The 17,297-nt window shown below is 41.5% G+C and overlaps 1 protein-coding gene across 4 annotated transcripts in view; it reads left to right on the top strand.

Annotated features, from left to right (window-relative positions):
• Positions 1-6,205: 6,205 nt before the first annotated feature.
• The window catches only part of dock7 (dedicator of cytokinesis 7), a 303,680-nt gene continuing 292,588 nt past the window's right edge, over positions 6,206-17,297 (top strand). For all 4 annotated transcript variants that reach the window (XM_084309449.1, XM_084309450.1, XM_084309451.1 and 1 more), the window contains exon 1: positions 6,206-6,294. In XM_084309449.1, coding sequence (XP_084165575.1) covers positions 6,257-6,294 — 38 coding nt within the window. In that variant the 5' untranslated portion in view covers positions 6,206-6,256. The remainder of the gene's footprint in view (positions 6,295-17,297) is intronic.

Raw genomic sequence — 17,297 nt, forward strand, 5'->3', positions numbered from 1 at the left:
CTGTGTGATGTGACAAAGCGCACTCAAAAAAGGCTGTGAACAAGGCGTGCAAAAAAAGCCCGAGGCGCATCTACACTATGCATTACCTCCCTGTGTACCCGGTGTGAATGAATGAATGAATGGATGAATGAATGAAAACTTTATTTAACAGATTGCAGAATGGGTACAATACAGTACGGCTCAATACACACAATTGTTAAGGGGATGCAGACCAGAGAAAGACGTTTGTCTTGTTTACATCAGGGTCCCCCATTTTCATTTCATATTGTGTCATTTCCCAGGTTTAAATAGCACTATTTAATTACACTTGGGTGCATATCTGAATATCTGTGGGTTTCAACAACCGAACATCAATCAGGCTAAACTTGTCTAATGTGTACTTATTTTTATAACTTGTCTAATGTGTACTTATTGTAATGTACTTATACCTGGCTATTTGTACTTATGTTATTTACTTATTGTACATACCGCAGACAGTTTATTATATATAAATACCATGGGAAATAAAACTATCTGAACTATTTCAGTCTGACTTCTGATCTGTCTACTACAACTACACTGATATTATTTGGTCTACGTGATCATAGAAACAATATGATAGAATAAACTACTACTTTATTAATTTACAATCGACACCATCCAACATCACCATACCTGCCAACTTTGACTTCTGAAAATAAAGTACCCCCCCCCCCGGCTTGTCTTCAATATAGAGGCCTTGCATGGAATATTTGTATAGGCCTATCTTTCTTCCAACATGTAACCATTAGTTTAGATTAGGTTCAAATATGTATCGTCATAATTCAGCACAAGTACAGTACAACGAAAATAAGTTTGGCATCCAATCAGAGTGCAAATGTAACAGTAAAGTGCAATAGTAATATTACAATGTGCAGGTGATTAAACTGGGTATAAAATATATATGTAACGGATGGTACCACGAGGCGCCGTCACGAAGGACTTCAGATGTTGTGAAGTGACTGGGGTGAGTAGCGGTGCTATGGGTTAAACTCACTCTCATCCTCAAAAGACACATAAACACGTTACAAAGCAGTGAGTTCACTTCTTGGTATAGCGGTCTGTGCTGTTGCCCGCGGCGTGGGAGACCAGGGTTCGAAACCCCCTCGGGGCATCGAAGTTTAAGGTGACAACGATGTCACAACCGTTACATATAAATTAGTACTACTGAGTAATACTGCTAATCAGATGTATGTACAGAATTGCAATATATATAGGCTAGGCTACATATAGTATAGTGATACAGGTATAAAGACACTATGGTATGGTAGTAGAAGAGGCCCCCCCGATTCCCATCACCATCCGAGGGGATGAGGTGGAGGTGGTGGAGTCAAGTTCCTTGGGGTACACCTGAACAATAAACTGGACTGGTCGGACAACACAGAGGCCCTCTACAGGAAGGGACAGAGCAGGCTGTTCTTCCTGAGGAGACTCAGGTCCTTCAACATTTGCAATAGACTGCTGCCGTCATTCTACCAGTCTGTAGTGGCCAGCGTCCACTTCTATGCTGTGGCATGCTGGGGGGCTACATCAACTCGAGGGACACCAACAAACAGAACAAGCTGGTGAGGAAGGCTAGCTCCGTGGTGGGAGTCGAGCTCGTCAGACTAGAGGTGGTGGCAGAGAGAGGGATGAGAAGGAAGCTGGCTGCTATCCTGGAGAATCCCTACCACCCCCTCTACGACGAGCTAGTCAAGATAAGAAGCATGTTCAGTCACAGACTCATACCCCCCCGACACTCAACTAACCGCCTCGGCCAGTCCTTCATACCAGCGGCCATCAGGCTCCACAACAGTGGGCACTGGGCAGGGACTGCTGCCAGACATCCAACTACTAGGAGTGTAGCTGACTCCCACCTAAAAGGACAATATATACTTACCTTATGCATACCGCACCTTATGTGTATACTGTATACTTCATCAGAGCATATATTTAGCATTTAGCATTTTAGCATTTAGCATTTTTAGATTACATATTAGATTCGATTTAGATGATTGGATTATTAGATTATATATTGTAACTATATTTATTGTAGGGCAAATATAACTGAGAGGGCATACATACCCTCATCTTGCAGCTTGTTTCCCATATGCGCATGTCCAGAATTAATTATATTGTTATATTGTTTACACTGCCTTTTTATTCTATTTTTATTTTTTACTTCTCCACTGTACTATAATTCTATGACCTGTACCATGTCTTCTACTACCTGTACCTCCCCTCCCCCCTCCCCCATGCTGCTATGATGCCTGAATTTCCCCAAGGGGATCAATAAAGGAATATATTATCTTATCTTATCTTATCTTAGTAAGTCATACTGGCCAACAGTGTAGTATGAGTAGGTAAGGGATATGTACAGATATAGATATAGTATCTACAGATATGTAAAAATGATTATGTGCAGGTAAGTACAGACGGGTGTGGATAGATATATATACGGTAAGAATATATATATATACGGTATATACAGCATTACATTACATAGAGTCCATGGAATGAGAGGTGTCCTTCATCAGACACCGTTTGTGATGGATAGACTCAATTGCAGGGAGTGATGTACCGGTGATGAGTTGGGCGGTTTCCACCACCCTCTGCAGTGCTTTGTGGTCCGAGGCAGTGCAGTTGCCGTACCAGACTGTGATGCAGTTGGCGAGTATGCTTTCTATGGCGCGCCAGTAAGAGTTCACCAGCATCTGAGGAGACAGGTGGGCTTTCCTCAGTCTCCTCAGGAAAAAGAGGCGCCGGTGAGCCTTCTTGACCAGTGCTGAGGTGTTGAGGTTCCAAGAGAAGTCATCAGAGATGTGTACTCCCAGGAAATTGAAGCTGGAGACACGCTCAACCTCCGTCTCATTGATGTGGACTGGGGCGTCCGCACCAGCTCTCGTCTTTCTGAAGTCTGAAGTCCACGATGAGCTCCTTGGTTTTCTTGGTGTTGAGGGCCAGGTCGGTGACAAATTCAATGCACCACCACCATGAGTTTGGAAGGGATGGTGGTGTTGAGGTCCATGAACAGAATTCTCACATCAAGTTGTACAAAGAGAAGATATATAGACAGTATAGCACAGTTTAGTATAGTATTGCAGTTTAGCACAACAGGATAATATAGCATAGCATTACAGTATAGGCTAGTAGGAGTATAGTAATATAGTAATATAGTATATAGCAGCTTAACATAGAATAATAATATATTAAAATATTGTATAATACTGTATACCAATATAGGCCTAATATAGTGTAGTATACATAGTATGATTTAGTTATAGTATAATACAATTAAAATAACACAATTATATAGTATAGTATATAGAAGTATAATATAGAATAATACATTATATAATAGAACAGTCTACTATAAATATATAGATAAATGTGTGTGTGTGTGTGTGTGTGTGTGTGTGTGTGTGTGTGTGTGTGTGTGTGTGTGTGTGTGTGTGTGTGTGTGTGTGTGTGTGTGTGTGTGTGTGTGTGTGTGTGTGTGTGTGTGTGTGTAAATATGCAATTTAACTGATAGATACAAGTGCACAGAGAGTCGGCCACCAACCCCATTGCGCACAGTTTCCTATAGGTGTGAGATACGTCCTATGAATATAATTAAAATGTATTTGCTGGTGATTAGTGTTACGGGAAGCTAATCTGTCGAAATCATCAACGCATTTTTTAAAATAAAAAGACCAGTGGGTGATAAAGTGTGGGTTTGTAAAAGTTTAGGGAGCAGGTGCGACCTTATTCCATGATGCCGGCTCCTCCCCCCCTGTGTTCTGGCTTAGTTAAAGCGTTACGTGAGCTGGATGCAATCCTACCTGGAGGGTAGAGAACAGATGGTGGAGGTAAACAGTATACTCTACCCCTCCCCCCTCCCAGTGAGCTGTGGTGTTCCACAAGGAAGCATACTAGGACCGCTACTGTTCCTAATTTATGCAAATGACATGTCGTTAGCTTGTGACTGCAACTTGTTCCTGTTCGCAGACGACTCAGCCCTGCTGGTCTCTGACAAGAACAAGTTACAGGTTGAAAAAACCCTCAGCTCTGAACTAGGCAGAATCTGCACCTGGTTCACTGATAACAAACTATCATTACACCTGGGTAAAACAGAGTCCATTCTCTTCAGCTCAAATAACAAACTCAGCAAGACCGACGGCTTCTCTGTTACAGTGGGTGACAATATTGTCACAAGGAAAGATTAAATTACATACCTAGGTTCCATCCTAGAGGCAAATCTTTCCTTTTTTGTCTACTTTTTTCTGTGATTTTTTTTCTCCCCATCCCAATTTACCTCTCTTGCCAATTCTCCCTCCCCTGTCCTGATCGTTGCTCGCATATGCCCCCCCTGGCCGGTTGTAGGGAAGATAGAAGCCTTGCATCACATGTCCCCTCCGATACATGTGGAGGCAGCCTGTCACATCTTTTCACCTGCCAGCGCGGACTCTCATTTGGCGAGGAGTAACATGTAGGAGGCTCACACTGCCCCCGCCATTTTTTCCTGACTTTGCTGTGCAGGCGCCCCAACCGACCTGTAGGAGTCGCTGTTCACAACGACCAGACTACCACCCTTCGACTTCCCACCCGCTAACTCTGCCAATTGAGTTAGTATGACGGCCGGCCCAAGCCGGAGGCAACGCCGACAGCCGGATTCGAACCCGGTGTCTCTTGCGTTGGTGACGAGCGCAATGTCCGCTGCGCCACCCAGCCGCTGAGGCAAATCTTTCCTGTGACAAAATGGCATCCAATGTAATAAAAAAAGTCAACCAACGAACTAGATTCTTGTACCGGATCTCCTCTCTGGTAAACAAGAATACCCTGAAGATTCTGGCAGGAGCACTCATTCAAGGGTACTATGACTATGCTTGCACCTCATGGTACCAAAGCACCTCAAAGGCGCTAAAAACAAAATTACAAACATCACAAAACAAACTGATCAGACTACTGCTTGACCTTACTGTAAAAAATGTATTAATTATTCTATGCAATACTTGAAATACTTAGCCTACCATGTGCAATATCTCAGTCTCAAACTCTTACTCTAATCTACTAATCATCTGTAGTACATTGTATATTACTATTGCACTCTACTGTTACATTTGCACTTTGTTTGGATGCCATTGATTGATTGATTGACATTTTTATTAACAGATTGCAGAATGGGTACAATACAGTACACTCAATACACACAATTGGGAGGCAGACAAGAGAAAGACTTTCGTCTTGTTTACATCAGGGTCCCCCATTTTCAATTCATCATAATAATTATGACGAGGAAGCTCAACAAATCATGTTAAACCCAGATTCGGCTCAAACAAGGGACTAAACACGTTTCGCAATTATGCCACATCAATGTGGAATGCCCTACCCACAGCCGTAAAGGAATGTGAATCACTACCCACATTCAAAACCGCTCTTAAAGAGCACCTACGGGAGGCTGCAATTCTAAACTGGCCACTGTAAATGTCCAAACACCCCACCCCCTCCTAATAGACAGTCTCCTCCCCACCACATGTATATATTCTCTCCCCGCCGTATGTATATTTCTCTCCCACCCACCCACCTCCTCCAAATGTACAGTCTCCTCACCACCGTATGTATATTTCTCTCCCACCCACCCACCCCCTCCTAATGTACAGTCCCCTCCCCATCATATGTATATACTCTGTCAGGATCTATGGGTAACAGTACTGTATATTTGAATACCGTATATGTCACAAATGTATCAGTGCTAAATACCTGTATGTCCCTATGCCATAAATGTCATGTATGTTGAGCATGTCATAAATGTCAATATGAATTGAAAATGGGGGACCCTGATGTAAACAAGACACACGTCCTTCTCTGGTCTGCATCCCCTTAACAATTGTGTGTATTGAGCCGTACTGTATTGTACCCATTCTGCAATCTGTTAAATAAAGTTTTCATTCATTCATTCACATACATGACATACAGATAGAGACAGTACTGCTAGACATTTATGACATACCAAACTTGCCAAACATGCCAAACTTATTTTCGTTGTACTTTACTCGTGCTGTGCATTTCAATCTAATCTAATCTAATAATAAAAAAAAAAATCAAATTCTAATTCTATTTTGGGAATATGGGTGTGTTCCCGTGCGCTCATTTCTGTCCTTTACGGTACTGGTTCCAGGAGCGGTGAGGAGAGAGAGGCTCGCGCTGCTGCCTGCTGCCTGGGATTCTAACCAACAACAAGCAGCACGTCACCAACCAACGGTCCACAGCAGCAGCAGCCATGGCTGAACGCCGTGCCTTTGCACAGAAAATCAGCAGGTAAGGAGTCGGACACACACACGTAAACCTCAGACGGACATCGGCCGCGTCTCCTTTTCCAGGCGACGTCTTTCTCTTCTTCTATCTTGCAATGGAATGTTTTTTTCCCAAAAGAGGCCAGATAGCTCCGCCTAGCTCCGAGCTAGCTAGCCGCCCGGCCCAGGAGCAGGGAGACACATATCAAACTGATGCTCTGAGCAGAGACCCACCCAGTCTCTGGTACTAACCACCACCAGCTGGAGGAGCCTGCTGTCTGCTTTGTCTCACTACTAGCCCACGGGGGGAGGAGGGATAGTGTAATGCACGTGTAATTAAGATGGATATGTGGACATGTTATAGTATTCACAGTTTTCTAATTATATACAATGAAATGGACTGGCTTTGTGTCAACACCTCTCTGGATGGGGTGTGAGAGACAAGCTGGTGGCTAACGTTAGCTTGCCTTGTTTGTTGTTGGTTTAAATGGCTGGGCTGCTGTGTGTCCATCAGGATACATCAGGATGTCATACACTAAACCTGTCAACAAAAGCCCCACCACTTAGTTACACCCATCAAACCTGGCTATGATGTTTAATCTGCTCCTCTACCCCCCAGATGGAAGTAATCTCTTGACAAAGGGTTGATTGATTGATTGAGCATTTTATTAACAGATTGCAGAATGGGTACAATACAGTACAGCTCAATACACACAAGGGGATGCAGACCAGAGAAAGACTTTCGTCTTGTTTACATCAGGGTCCCCCATTTTCAATTCATCATAATGACATACAGATAGACAGTACTGCTACATCTATACATTTATGACATACCAGATTTGCAAATACAGTACTGTTTGTGATACAAAAAGAGTCCAGAAAAGAGAGTACATTTGACGTAGAAACTGTTGGAGGAGGTTGGGTAGGAGGGGTGGGTGGGGGATAGACTTACACTGTACAAGCAAAACTGTACATTGGAATATTGACAAAACCATACTTGGTCATTTACTGTACATTGGAGGGGGTTGATATAACTATAAACCTGCATTCCTTCGAATATATCATTAATCAATTAAACTTATATTGAAATACACTATATAACCTAGCCTATACACCAACACTGAAATGACAGTGGATAAATAAATAATGCATTAATATTCCATAACAAGTCTTGTGTGCGCCTACGAATGAACAGTAGTCTATGGGCTTAATTATGGAATAATAAGCCATACTGCGTTCATTCATTACGCCCGCCGTAGGCTATATATATTATGTCATTAATTCATTCATATACAGTACTGCGCGTGTGTGTGTGTGTGCACGCGCGCTGCGGCAGGTGTGTACCGCGAGCTGTATATGATGCCAATACATTAATCTAATCTAGTTTTGATGGGCGCAAGCGTGATTACGAAACCTAGCCGCATTTCTCGGAGACGCTCTCTGATTGGCACTGACTGACGCTAGGTTTCGTAATCACGCGGTTCGCAAAGCACTTCCGCCATTCCATTTCACACAGCTGCGTCACCAGTTGCCTTATAAGGAGATATCGAGGCGTTGTTTTGTATGCAAATGAGCTGAACGGGAACGCGCTTTGGAGTTTAAGACAATGCCATTCTCCAAGCAGATATCAGATCATATAATTTCTGCGACCGTTTCAGCCACTTAAGACATATTACCAGCACGTTCAGGACTGAATGAATGAATGAATGAATGAATGAATGAATGAATGAATGAAAACTTTATTTAACAGATTGCAGAATGGGTACAATACAGTACGGCTCAATACATACAATTGTTAAGGGGATGCAGACCTGAGAAAGACGTTTGTCTTGTTTCCATCAGGGTCCCCCATTTTCAATTCATATAGACAATTATGACATACACAACATACATGACATTTATGGCATAGGGACATATAGGTATTTAGTACTGATACATTTGTGACATAGGCGGTATTCAAATATACAGTACTGTTACCCCTAGATCCTGACAGAGTATATACATATGATGGGGAGGGGACTGTACATTAGGAGGGGGTGGGTGGGTGGGAGGGAAATATACATACGGCGGGGAGGGAATATATACATGCGGTGGGGAGGAGACTGTCTATTAGGAGGTGGTGGGGGTTTTGGGCATTTACGGTGGCCAGTTTCGAATTGCAGCCTCCCGTAGGTGCTCTTTAAGGGCGGTTTTGAATGTGGGCAGGGATTCACATTCCTTTACAGCTTTGGGTAGGGCGTTCCACATTGTTGTGGCATAATTGCGGAACGTGTTTAGTCCCTTGTTTGAGCCGAATCTGGGTTTAACATGATTTGTTGAGCTTCCTCTGGTGTAGTGGTTGTGGTATTCACTGACCTTTGGGAAGTATTTTGACATGTACATGGGCACCCCGGTCGTATAGTGTATCTTGTAGACCAGGCCCATTGCAAGTTGCTGTACTCTGTCGTCTACTCTAAGCCATCCTAGGTTGGCAAAGTGGGCAGGGGTGAGGTGGGTTCTGGGGTTCAGGTCAAGTAGTAGTCTGACCAGTTTGTTTTGTGATGTTTGTAATTTTGTTTTAAGCGCCTTTGAGGTGCTTTGGTACCATGAGGTGCACGCATAGTCATAGTACCCTTGAATGAGTGCTCCTGCCAGAGTCTTCAGGGTATTCTTGTTTACCAGAGAGGAGATCCGGTACAAGAATCTAGTTCGTTGGTTGACTTTTTTTATTACATTGGATGCCATTTTGTCACAGGAAAGATTTGCCTCTAGGATGGAACCCAGGTAGGTAATTTCGTCTTTCCTTGTGACAATATTGTCACCCACTGTAACTGAGAAACCGTCGGTCTTGCTGAGTTTGTTATTTGAACCGAAGAGAATGGACTCTGTTTTGCCCATGTGTAATGATAGTTTGTTATCAGCGAGCCATATGCAGATTTTGCCTAGTTCCGTGCTGAGGGTTTTTTCAACCTGCAATTTGTTCTTGTCAGAGACCAGCAGGGCTGAGTCGTCCGCAAACAGGAACAAGTTGCAGTCACAGGCTGACGACATGTCATTTGCATAAATTAGGAAGAGTAGCGGTCCTAGTATGCTTCCTTGTGGAACACCACAGCTCACTGTGAGGGGGGGGGATAGAGTACCGTTTACCTCTACCATCTGTTCTCTCCCCTCCAGGTAGGATTGCATCCAGCTCACTGATAGGCTATCAAAACCAATTGCTTTTAGTTTGTCCATTAGAATGGAGTGATTGACAGTGTCGAAGGCCTTTTGTAGGTCCAGCATGACCATGCCGCAGTATTTGCCAGCGTCCACCTCTTGTTTGATGTGGTCGTTCAAATAGAGGAGGCATGTGTCAGTGGAGTGGGACGTTCTGAAGCCAGATTGGAATTCGTAGATTAGGTTTTTTTCTGCCAGGTACTTTTCGACCTGTTCGTAGACTATTTTCTCCATGACTTTCGAGATGGAGGTAAGAATAGAAACAGGGCGGTAGTTGCCTGGGTCTAATTTGCTGCCCTTTTTGTGTAGAGGGGTCACTCTCGCAATTTTGAAGTCCTTGGGGACGTGCCCCTGTCTTATAGAGAGGTTTATTATGTGTGTGATGACTGGGGTGATGGCGGCTGCTGCGTCTCTGAGGAATTTGGAGGGGATGTTGTCATGGCCAGTGGCCTTGTTAGGTTGGAGGGCGCTCAATTTTTTGAGTACCTCATCGGTTGTTACCATTTCAAGTTTGAAGTCGTCTTTGTGGACCCCTAGGTTTTTGTAGTATGCTACTATGTGTTCTACCCCATAATGCCCTGAGTGGGAGGGTAGTTTGTTTACCAGTGTTGTGGCTATGTTTGTGAAGAAGATGTTTAAGTAATTGGCTACATCCAGCTTGTCTGTGATGAGCGTGTTGTCCGTCTTTATGTTTATGTTTGAGAATCTGGTTTTAAGTTTTTTACTGCAGCCTAGTTGATTATTGAGTAATTTCCAAAGTTCGCAGGGTTTGTTTTTGTTTTCCTCCGTTTTGTCGTTGATGAAATTTCTTTTTGCGGTTCTGATCATGATGTTTACGTCATTTCTTAGTCTGTTTCTTTGGATTTTTAGTTCAACCACGTGGGCTTGGAGTTCACTGTTTGAGCTTTTGGAAAGCTTTGTCTGACTTTTATGAAGTTCAGAGCATTTTTTGTCTCTGGTTTTCATAGCGGCCAGTATTTCAGTGTGCATCCATGCCTCAGCGCGATTTTTAACCCTGGTGGTTCTTATCGGTGCCATGTTGTTGAGTATTGCTGTGAATTTGGTTTTGAATCCAAGCCATGTTTCTTCAACCTGTGTACCACTGAGCTCATCTGACCAGTCCAAGCTCCCCAGTTCTAGGTTAAAGGCCTCTCTAGAGTAAGTTTTGAGGTCTCTAGATGTGACTGTTTTGTGACAGCCGGCCTTCTGTTTTAGCTTTTTGCGGGTACAGAAAATCATATAATGATCACTTAACCCTTAACTACTGGTACTACTACTGGTACTACTACTGCTACTACTGCTGCTACTACTACTACTGCTGCTACTACTACTATTGCTACTACTACTGCTACTAGTACTAACTATTGCTACTACTAACTATTGCTACTACTACTGCTGCTACTACTACTACTATTGCTACTGCTACTACTACTGCTACTACTGCTGATACTGCTACTACTATTGCTACTACTATTGCTACTGCTACTTAGTACTACCGCTACTACTATTGCTACTACTATTGCTACTACTATTGCTACTACTACTGCTACTACTATTGCTACTACTATTGCTATTATTACTGCTACTACTACTACTATTGCTACTACTACTATTGCTACTACCTACTACTATTGCTATTTACTGCTAATACTATTGCTACTACTATTGCTATTACTAACTGCTACTACTATTACTGCTGCTGTTATTATCAGGAGGTTATGACATTCTTTCATCCTTGCTCACTCTGTTCCCTCTGACCTGCCGCTGAGAACCAGCCTCTCAGATCCAACATACGACTGCATTGCTTCCAGTATGAGTGCATTTCTATTCATGTCATTATTGTAGTCGCTCCCGAGGAGTTAGCAGACATAAGTTGAAGGTCTGTCTGGCTGATCCATGTTCTGTTTGGCGGATATCAAATCATACCTCACTGCTCCTGAGGAGTTAGGAGAGATAAGATAAAGGTCAGTTTGACTGATCCAGAATCTGTTTGGCTGATCAGATGTAGCCGAGTTCTCCAGACACAGAACGCGTTGGTATGTTTTATGTCCCAACTATCGCATGTCCTTGTGACATAATGATGGGATTCAGGTAAAACAATCCGTTGAAGTGGCCTTTTAAGGTGCGTTTGGCTGATCCAGAGCAGGCTTTCCTCAGCGAGCTAAATAAACATCTGTTTAGAGCCAGTGGACAGTGGAATGTGTTAATCCAGCGCTCCTACATGTGCCTCTAAACTTCCTGTGGACTAGATCATTATAGGCTCAATCCAGATCAGTGCCCTTTCCTTCCACAGCTGTAGGCCCTGGGCTGGAAGTAGTGCTTTAATCGGATACACAAATATGAAGAGTTTTAGGTTCATATTCATACTAGGGGTGGGAATCACCTGTTTCATCACGATACGATATAGATTCTTTGGACAACGATACGATATTTATTTGCCGATATCCCAAAGTCTGCCACGATACGATACGATTCGATTCAGGTGCCTGCAATCGATATGAGACTATCGTATGCCCATTTAACACAATCAGTAACATTTAGATTTAGAACTCAAAAAAGGCAACGGAAATATCCTTTGATATTTTTATTTTTGAGCTCTTTTAATTTAAATGAAAAACAATCTATTGTTTTTAATACAAATATACCTCCTCTTCACTGTAAAGTGCCACGTTTTGATATATTGAGCTTTAAACTTTAAGTTCCATTTTTTGGAACTCGCAACACAAAACCTAAAACCCCTCCCTACCTCCCTCTCCCAAACCGTTCCTATAACAATTTATTTTATGTTGCATGATCATGTATACATTTATTATGTATTATATTTTTTATGTTTAAATAATAACATTATCTGTCCATCCTCAGTAAATACTATCAAACTCCTCTGACGTCATCTGGTCTTTCCAAAGACCAGAGATGGGACGTGAACGGCGCGCACACACACACAGAAAGGGAGAATGTTTTATAGCAGACTTAATGATTTTAGAATATTTCAACGAATGAAGTTAAATGTTTATTATCATCAACTATCTAGTTCGTTTTTATAGTGTAACGTTTTGCTACTTAAGATCATTGAACGTAGAGGGAGAGAGGCTCAGCCCCCCCATTTCCTCACTAATGGAACTCTGCTGTTTTCTCTATGCCTCTGAGCAGGGTTAGCTTAGCTTAGTTAGCGTAAGCAGCTAACGTTAGTTTAGGTCTTTAATGCGACGTGGGCAGATGCATTTGACCTGAAAAAAAGAGCAGGAATTTAGTTCACAATGGGTCTCATTTAGGGCTGGGCGATACTGCGATATCGCGATATTTTTTGGCCATATCACGATACACGATGTATATCGCGATATTTTGACATTTCCTCTAAAGCACTTAAAAATGCTTGATTTAACCCTTTGATGCATACAGTCACGCCAATATGATGATTATAATAAGTCCCTGCAACATATGTTTGCATTATTAAACCATGAAGATGCTTTAAAAAATAATTAAATGAAAATGTACTAAGAGTAGTCTACTGACACATACATTTTTTTATTTATTTCTAAGACAATTTATATAAAAACTCTTGGGTGCCTAAGACTTTTGCACAGTACTGTGTTTTCTATCCACTTTAGCCAAACACACACACACACTATATATATATATATATATATATATATATATATATATATTAAACTAGATAGGACTCGTGCACATCTGGTTGGACCCCGACTGGAGGTGCAGGTCAGCGCAAGAGAGATAAATAAACTAAAAGGAGAAAACCTTCAAAGGAAAGAAGGGACCGCACACTCCACAGGACTCGTTTTTGCTTATTTATTGTTTGCACAACGCGTTTCGCTGTCGCTTCCTCAGGTGCTATGCAGCAGGTGTCATCAATGATCATCATTATGTATAGCATGCTCCACCCCACATCGTAATACATCAAGCCCATTGGCTACTCAATTATCACATTTAATTTGATGATTTTGCAGGATGTAATGCATACAACTCTTAGTATAAAAATGATGCATAGAGACCACATATATACATACTCATTTTTGAAAATTATATAATACAAAATGAGAGAAGTGACAAATCTTAACATATCAAGCCCATTGGCTACTCAATTATCACATTACATTTTATCATTTTGTAGGATACATATCACTTTTATGTATAGAAATGCCTAGATACCACATACATACACAGACTCATTTTTGAAAATTATATATAATAAAGCAATATGAGAGAAGTGACAAATACCTAGGTCATTAGACCTGATAAATAGTTTAAAACAGACTTAAAACCACACCCATATAGGTTACACAGAACGGATAGTGGTTACAAAAATGGATTCAGCTCGAGGGATTCATTTAGACCATGGGGTTCCACAGAATTCAAAGTAAAAATCCAGTACGCTTCCCTTTGTAAGAGAAGCTTTACTATATTACCGCCCCTCGGTGGTAGGGTGACTCTTTCGATTCCAATGAACCTTAGAGAGGCTGTGGAACCATGATCTCTCTCCTTATAGTGTCTCGCAATGGCATAATCCATATTGTTGTTCCTAATGGCTGCCTTGTGTTCTGCTATTCGCACCTTCAAATTTCGTTTTGTTTGTCCAACATAGACCTTACCACAAGGGCATTTCAGCATGTATATCACATGAGTGGTGTTGCAATTAATAAGGTCCCTTATTTTATATTCCTGCCCAGACTGTGGGTGGTAGAAAACTTTTGTTTTCATAGTGTTTGAACAATGGGTACATCGACCACATGGATGGTTACCACACAGCTCTGTTAGCCAGTTAGAGTGACTTACTACAGGGGATTTATACATAGAATTGACTACAGCGTCCCTTATGTTTTTTCCCCTTTTAAAACAAAATCTTGGTGGTAATGAAGAAATGTTTTTTAAAAGAGGGTCACATTTGAGTATGTTCCAGTGTTTGTCAATAATGTTTTTAACAACTTGAGATGAAGTACTATATTCTGAAACGAATGTGACTCTGTTACCAGGGGTGTCGCTTTTGTCAGATTCCAAAATAGTTTCCCTCTGTACATGTTTTGTCTTATTTCTGGCTGTGTGCACCACTGATGCCTTGTATCCCCTCTCTTCAAATCTGTTACTCATTTCATCTGCCTTCCTTTCTAGGTCTGTGGGATCACTACAGATACGTTTAAGGCGCAGGAATTGTCCGTATGGGATATTCTCTACCATACGTCTCGGGTGATGACTCTGTGCATGTAAAATAGTATTACGGTCTGTTGGTTTACGGAAGATAGTAGTGTTCAGGTTTCCCTCATTGTCAGCTGATATCCGTAAGTCTAGGAAATCAATATGTTCTCTGCTGTGTACCATCGTGAATTTTAAAGTGTGATGTGTACCATTGATATACTCCCTGAACTGGAATAACTCATCTTCCGAGCCAACAAACACCATGAGAATGTCATCTATGTACCTTTTCCAAAAAATTACATTTTTCAAGAGGGGCGAGGCATCTTGGTTGTGGATAAACTGGGATTCCCAGTGGCCCATAAATAGGTTGGCGTAATTAGGTGCAAATGCAGAACCCATGGCAGTACCCTGGATTTGAATGTACCATTTATCATCAAGCATGAAGTAATTAGATTTCAAAATAAAATTCGTCAAGCTGAGTAAAAAATCAGAGGAGACTTCATCATTTGTACCCAGAAAAAATGACATAGCCGCCAGGCCGTCCTCATGTGGAATATTAGTATAAAGACTTTCTACATCAAAGGATACTAGATATGCATTCTGTGGGATGGAAGTCTTTAACGACTTCAACACATCCCTAGTATCTGCAAGGTATGAAGGTAATGTCTTTACAATATCTTTGATAAAATAGTCTACAAATTGACTTAGAGGTTCTGATAAAGAATTGTTTCCTGAGACTATGGGGCGTCCTGGCGGGTTTGTCAGTTTTTTATGAATTTTAGGTAATAGATAAAAAACAGGTGTGACAGGGAATTCAACTTTTAGGAACTCGTATTGTTTTTTTGTGATGTTCTTACTTTTAAGTGCATCATCTAGTATTTTATCTCTGTCTGTCATTAACTGTTCAACAGGGTTGTGAAGAAGAGACTTATAAAATGCAGTATTGCTAAGTTGCCGTGTGGCTTCATACATGTAATCATTGACATTTTGTATTACAATAGAGCCACCCTTATCTGCCGGCTTGATAATAATTTTGTCATTTTTTCTCAATTCGTTTAGAGCTCTTCTTTCAACCTCAGTTACATTTTGATGCTTGATTGTCTTGTCTGATGATTTCACAAATGTCTGGATGTCTCGCTCAACTAGTTTACTGAAAGTGACCAAGGTAGGATTCAGAGTACTAGTGGGACAATAAGTTGATGATTTCTTCAATTTATTCATAGGATTAGTAGATATAGTCTGATCAGTATTTCTAAAAAGGTGTTTAAGGTGTAACAGTCTGAAAAATTTGTAGCAGTCCACTTTTAATTTAAAGACATTCACCTTATTTGTTGGAACAAATGATAGACCTTTACCTAATACCGATTGTTGGGCTGGTGTGAGGGGACAGTCCGAGATGTTGATCACGGCCTGTTGCTCCTGCTCCTGGTGACGACCGATGGCGGGTTGATGTCTTTTCTTCCCCCGCCTCGTCCTCTTCCCCTGGTCCCTCTTCGTTGGTTGTTGTGTCGTGAGTCGTACCGTGGACGTGCGTCTAAAAAACGCGCATCCTGGGAATGGGTCGAGTCACTTGACAGGGCAGGATCAGACTCCTCGGTTGTGTAGTTTCCTCGGTTCCCGTCGTTGCGTTGGAATCGCTCCCTCTGGCGTGAGGCTGCTGGACGTCGTTCTTTCCACGCCGAGTCACTTGTCAGGGTAGGATCTGACTCCTCGGTTGTGTAGTTTCCTCGGTTCCCGTCGTTGCGTTGGAATCGCTCCCTCTGGCGTGAGGCCGCTGGACGTCGTTCTTTCCACGCCGGTTGTTGCCACTTGTAGACGGTCCCTCTCTTGAAGTCCTCAGCATGTCGTTCGAATTTGTTCCTTTTAAGAGTTTTAAGTTCACTCTCAAACTTCTGGAGGTCATCTTTCATCTTGCGTTCCAGGTTTGTGAATCCCTCGAGCTGAATCCATTTTTGTAACCACTATCCGTTCTGTGTAACCTATATGGGTGTGGTTTTAAGTCTGTTTTAAACTATTTATCAGGTCTAATGACCTAGGTATTTGTCACTTCTCTCATATTGCTTTATTATATATAATTTTCAAAAATGAGTGTGTATGTATGTGGTATCTAGGCATTTCTATACATAAAAGTGATATGTATCCTACAAAATGATAAAATGTAATGTGATAATTGAGTAGCCAATGGGCTTGATATGTTAAGATTTGTCACTTCTCTCATTTTGTATTATATAATTTTCAAAAATGAGTATGTATATATGTGGTCTCTATGCATCATTTTTATACTAAGAGTTGTATGCATTACATCCTGCAAAATCATCAAATTAAATGTGATAATTGAGTAGCCAATGGGCTTGATGTATTACGATGTGGGGTGGAGCATGCTATACATAATGATGATCATTGATGACACCTGCTGCATAGCACCTGAGGAAGCGACAGCGAAACGCGTTGTGCAAACAATAAATAAGCAAAAACGAGTCCTGTGGAGTGTGCGGTCCCTTCTTTCCTTTGAAGGTTTTCTCCTTTTAGTTTATATATATATATATATATATATATTACACACACTACTGTGAGAAAATTATAATCACACACAAAGGGATAATGGCTTATAGCTGACTTAATGATTTTAGAATATTTCAGATAATTAAATGTTTATATCATCAACTATCCAGTTAGTATTTATAC

Source organism: Notolepis coatsorum (assembly GCF_963971535.1).
Source record: "Notolepis coatsorum genome assembly, chromosome: 3".
In the NCBI taxonomy this organism is placed as follows: domain Eukaryota; kingdom Metazoa; phylum Chordata; class Actinopteri; order Aulopiformes; family Paralepididae; genus Notolepis; species Notolepis coatsorum.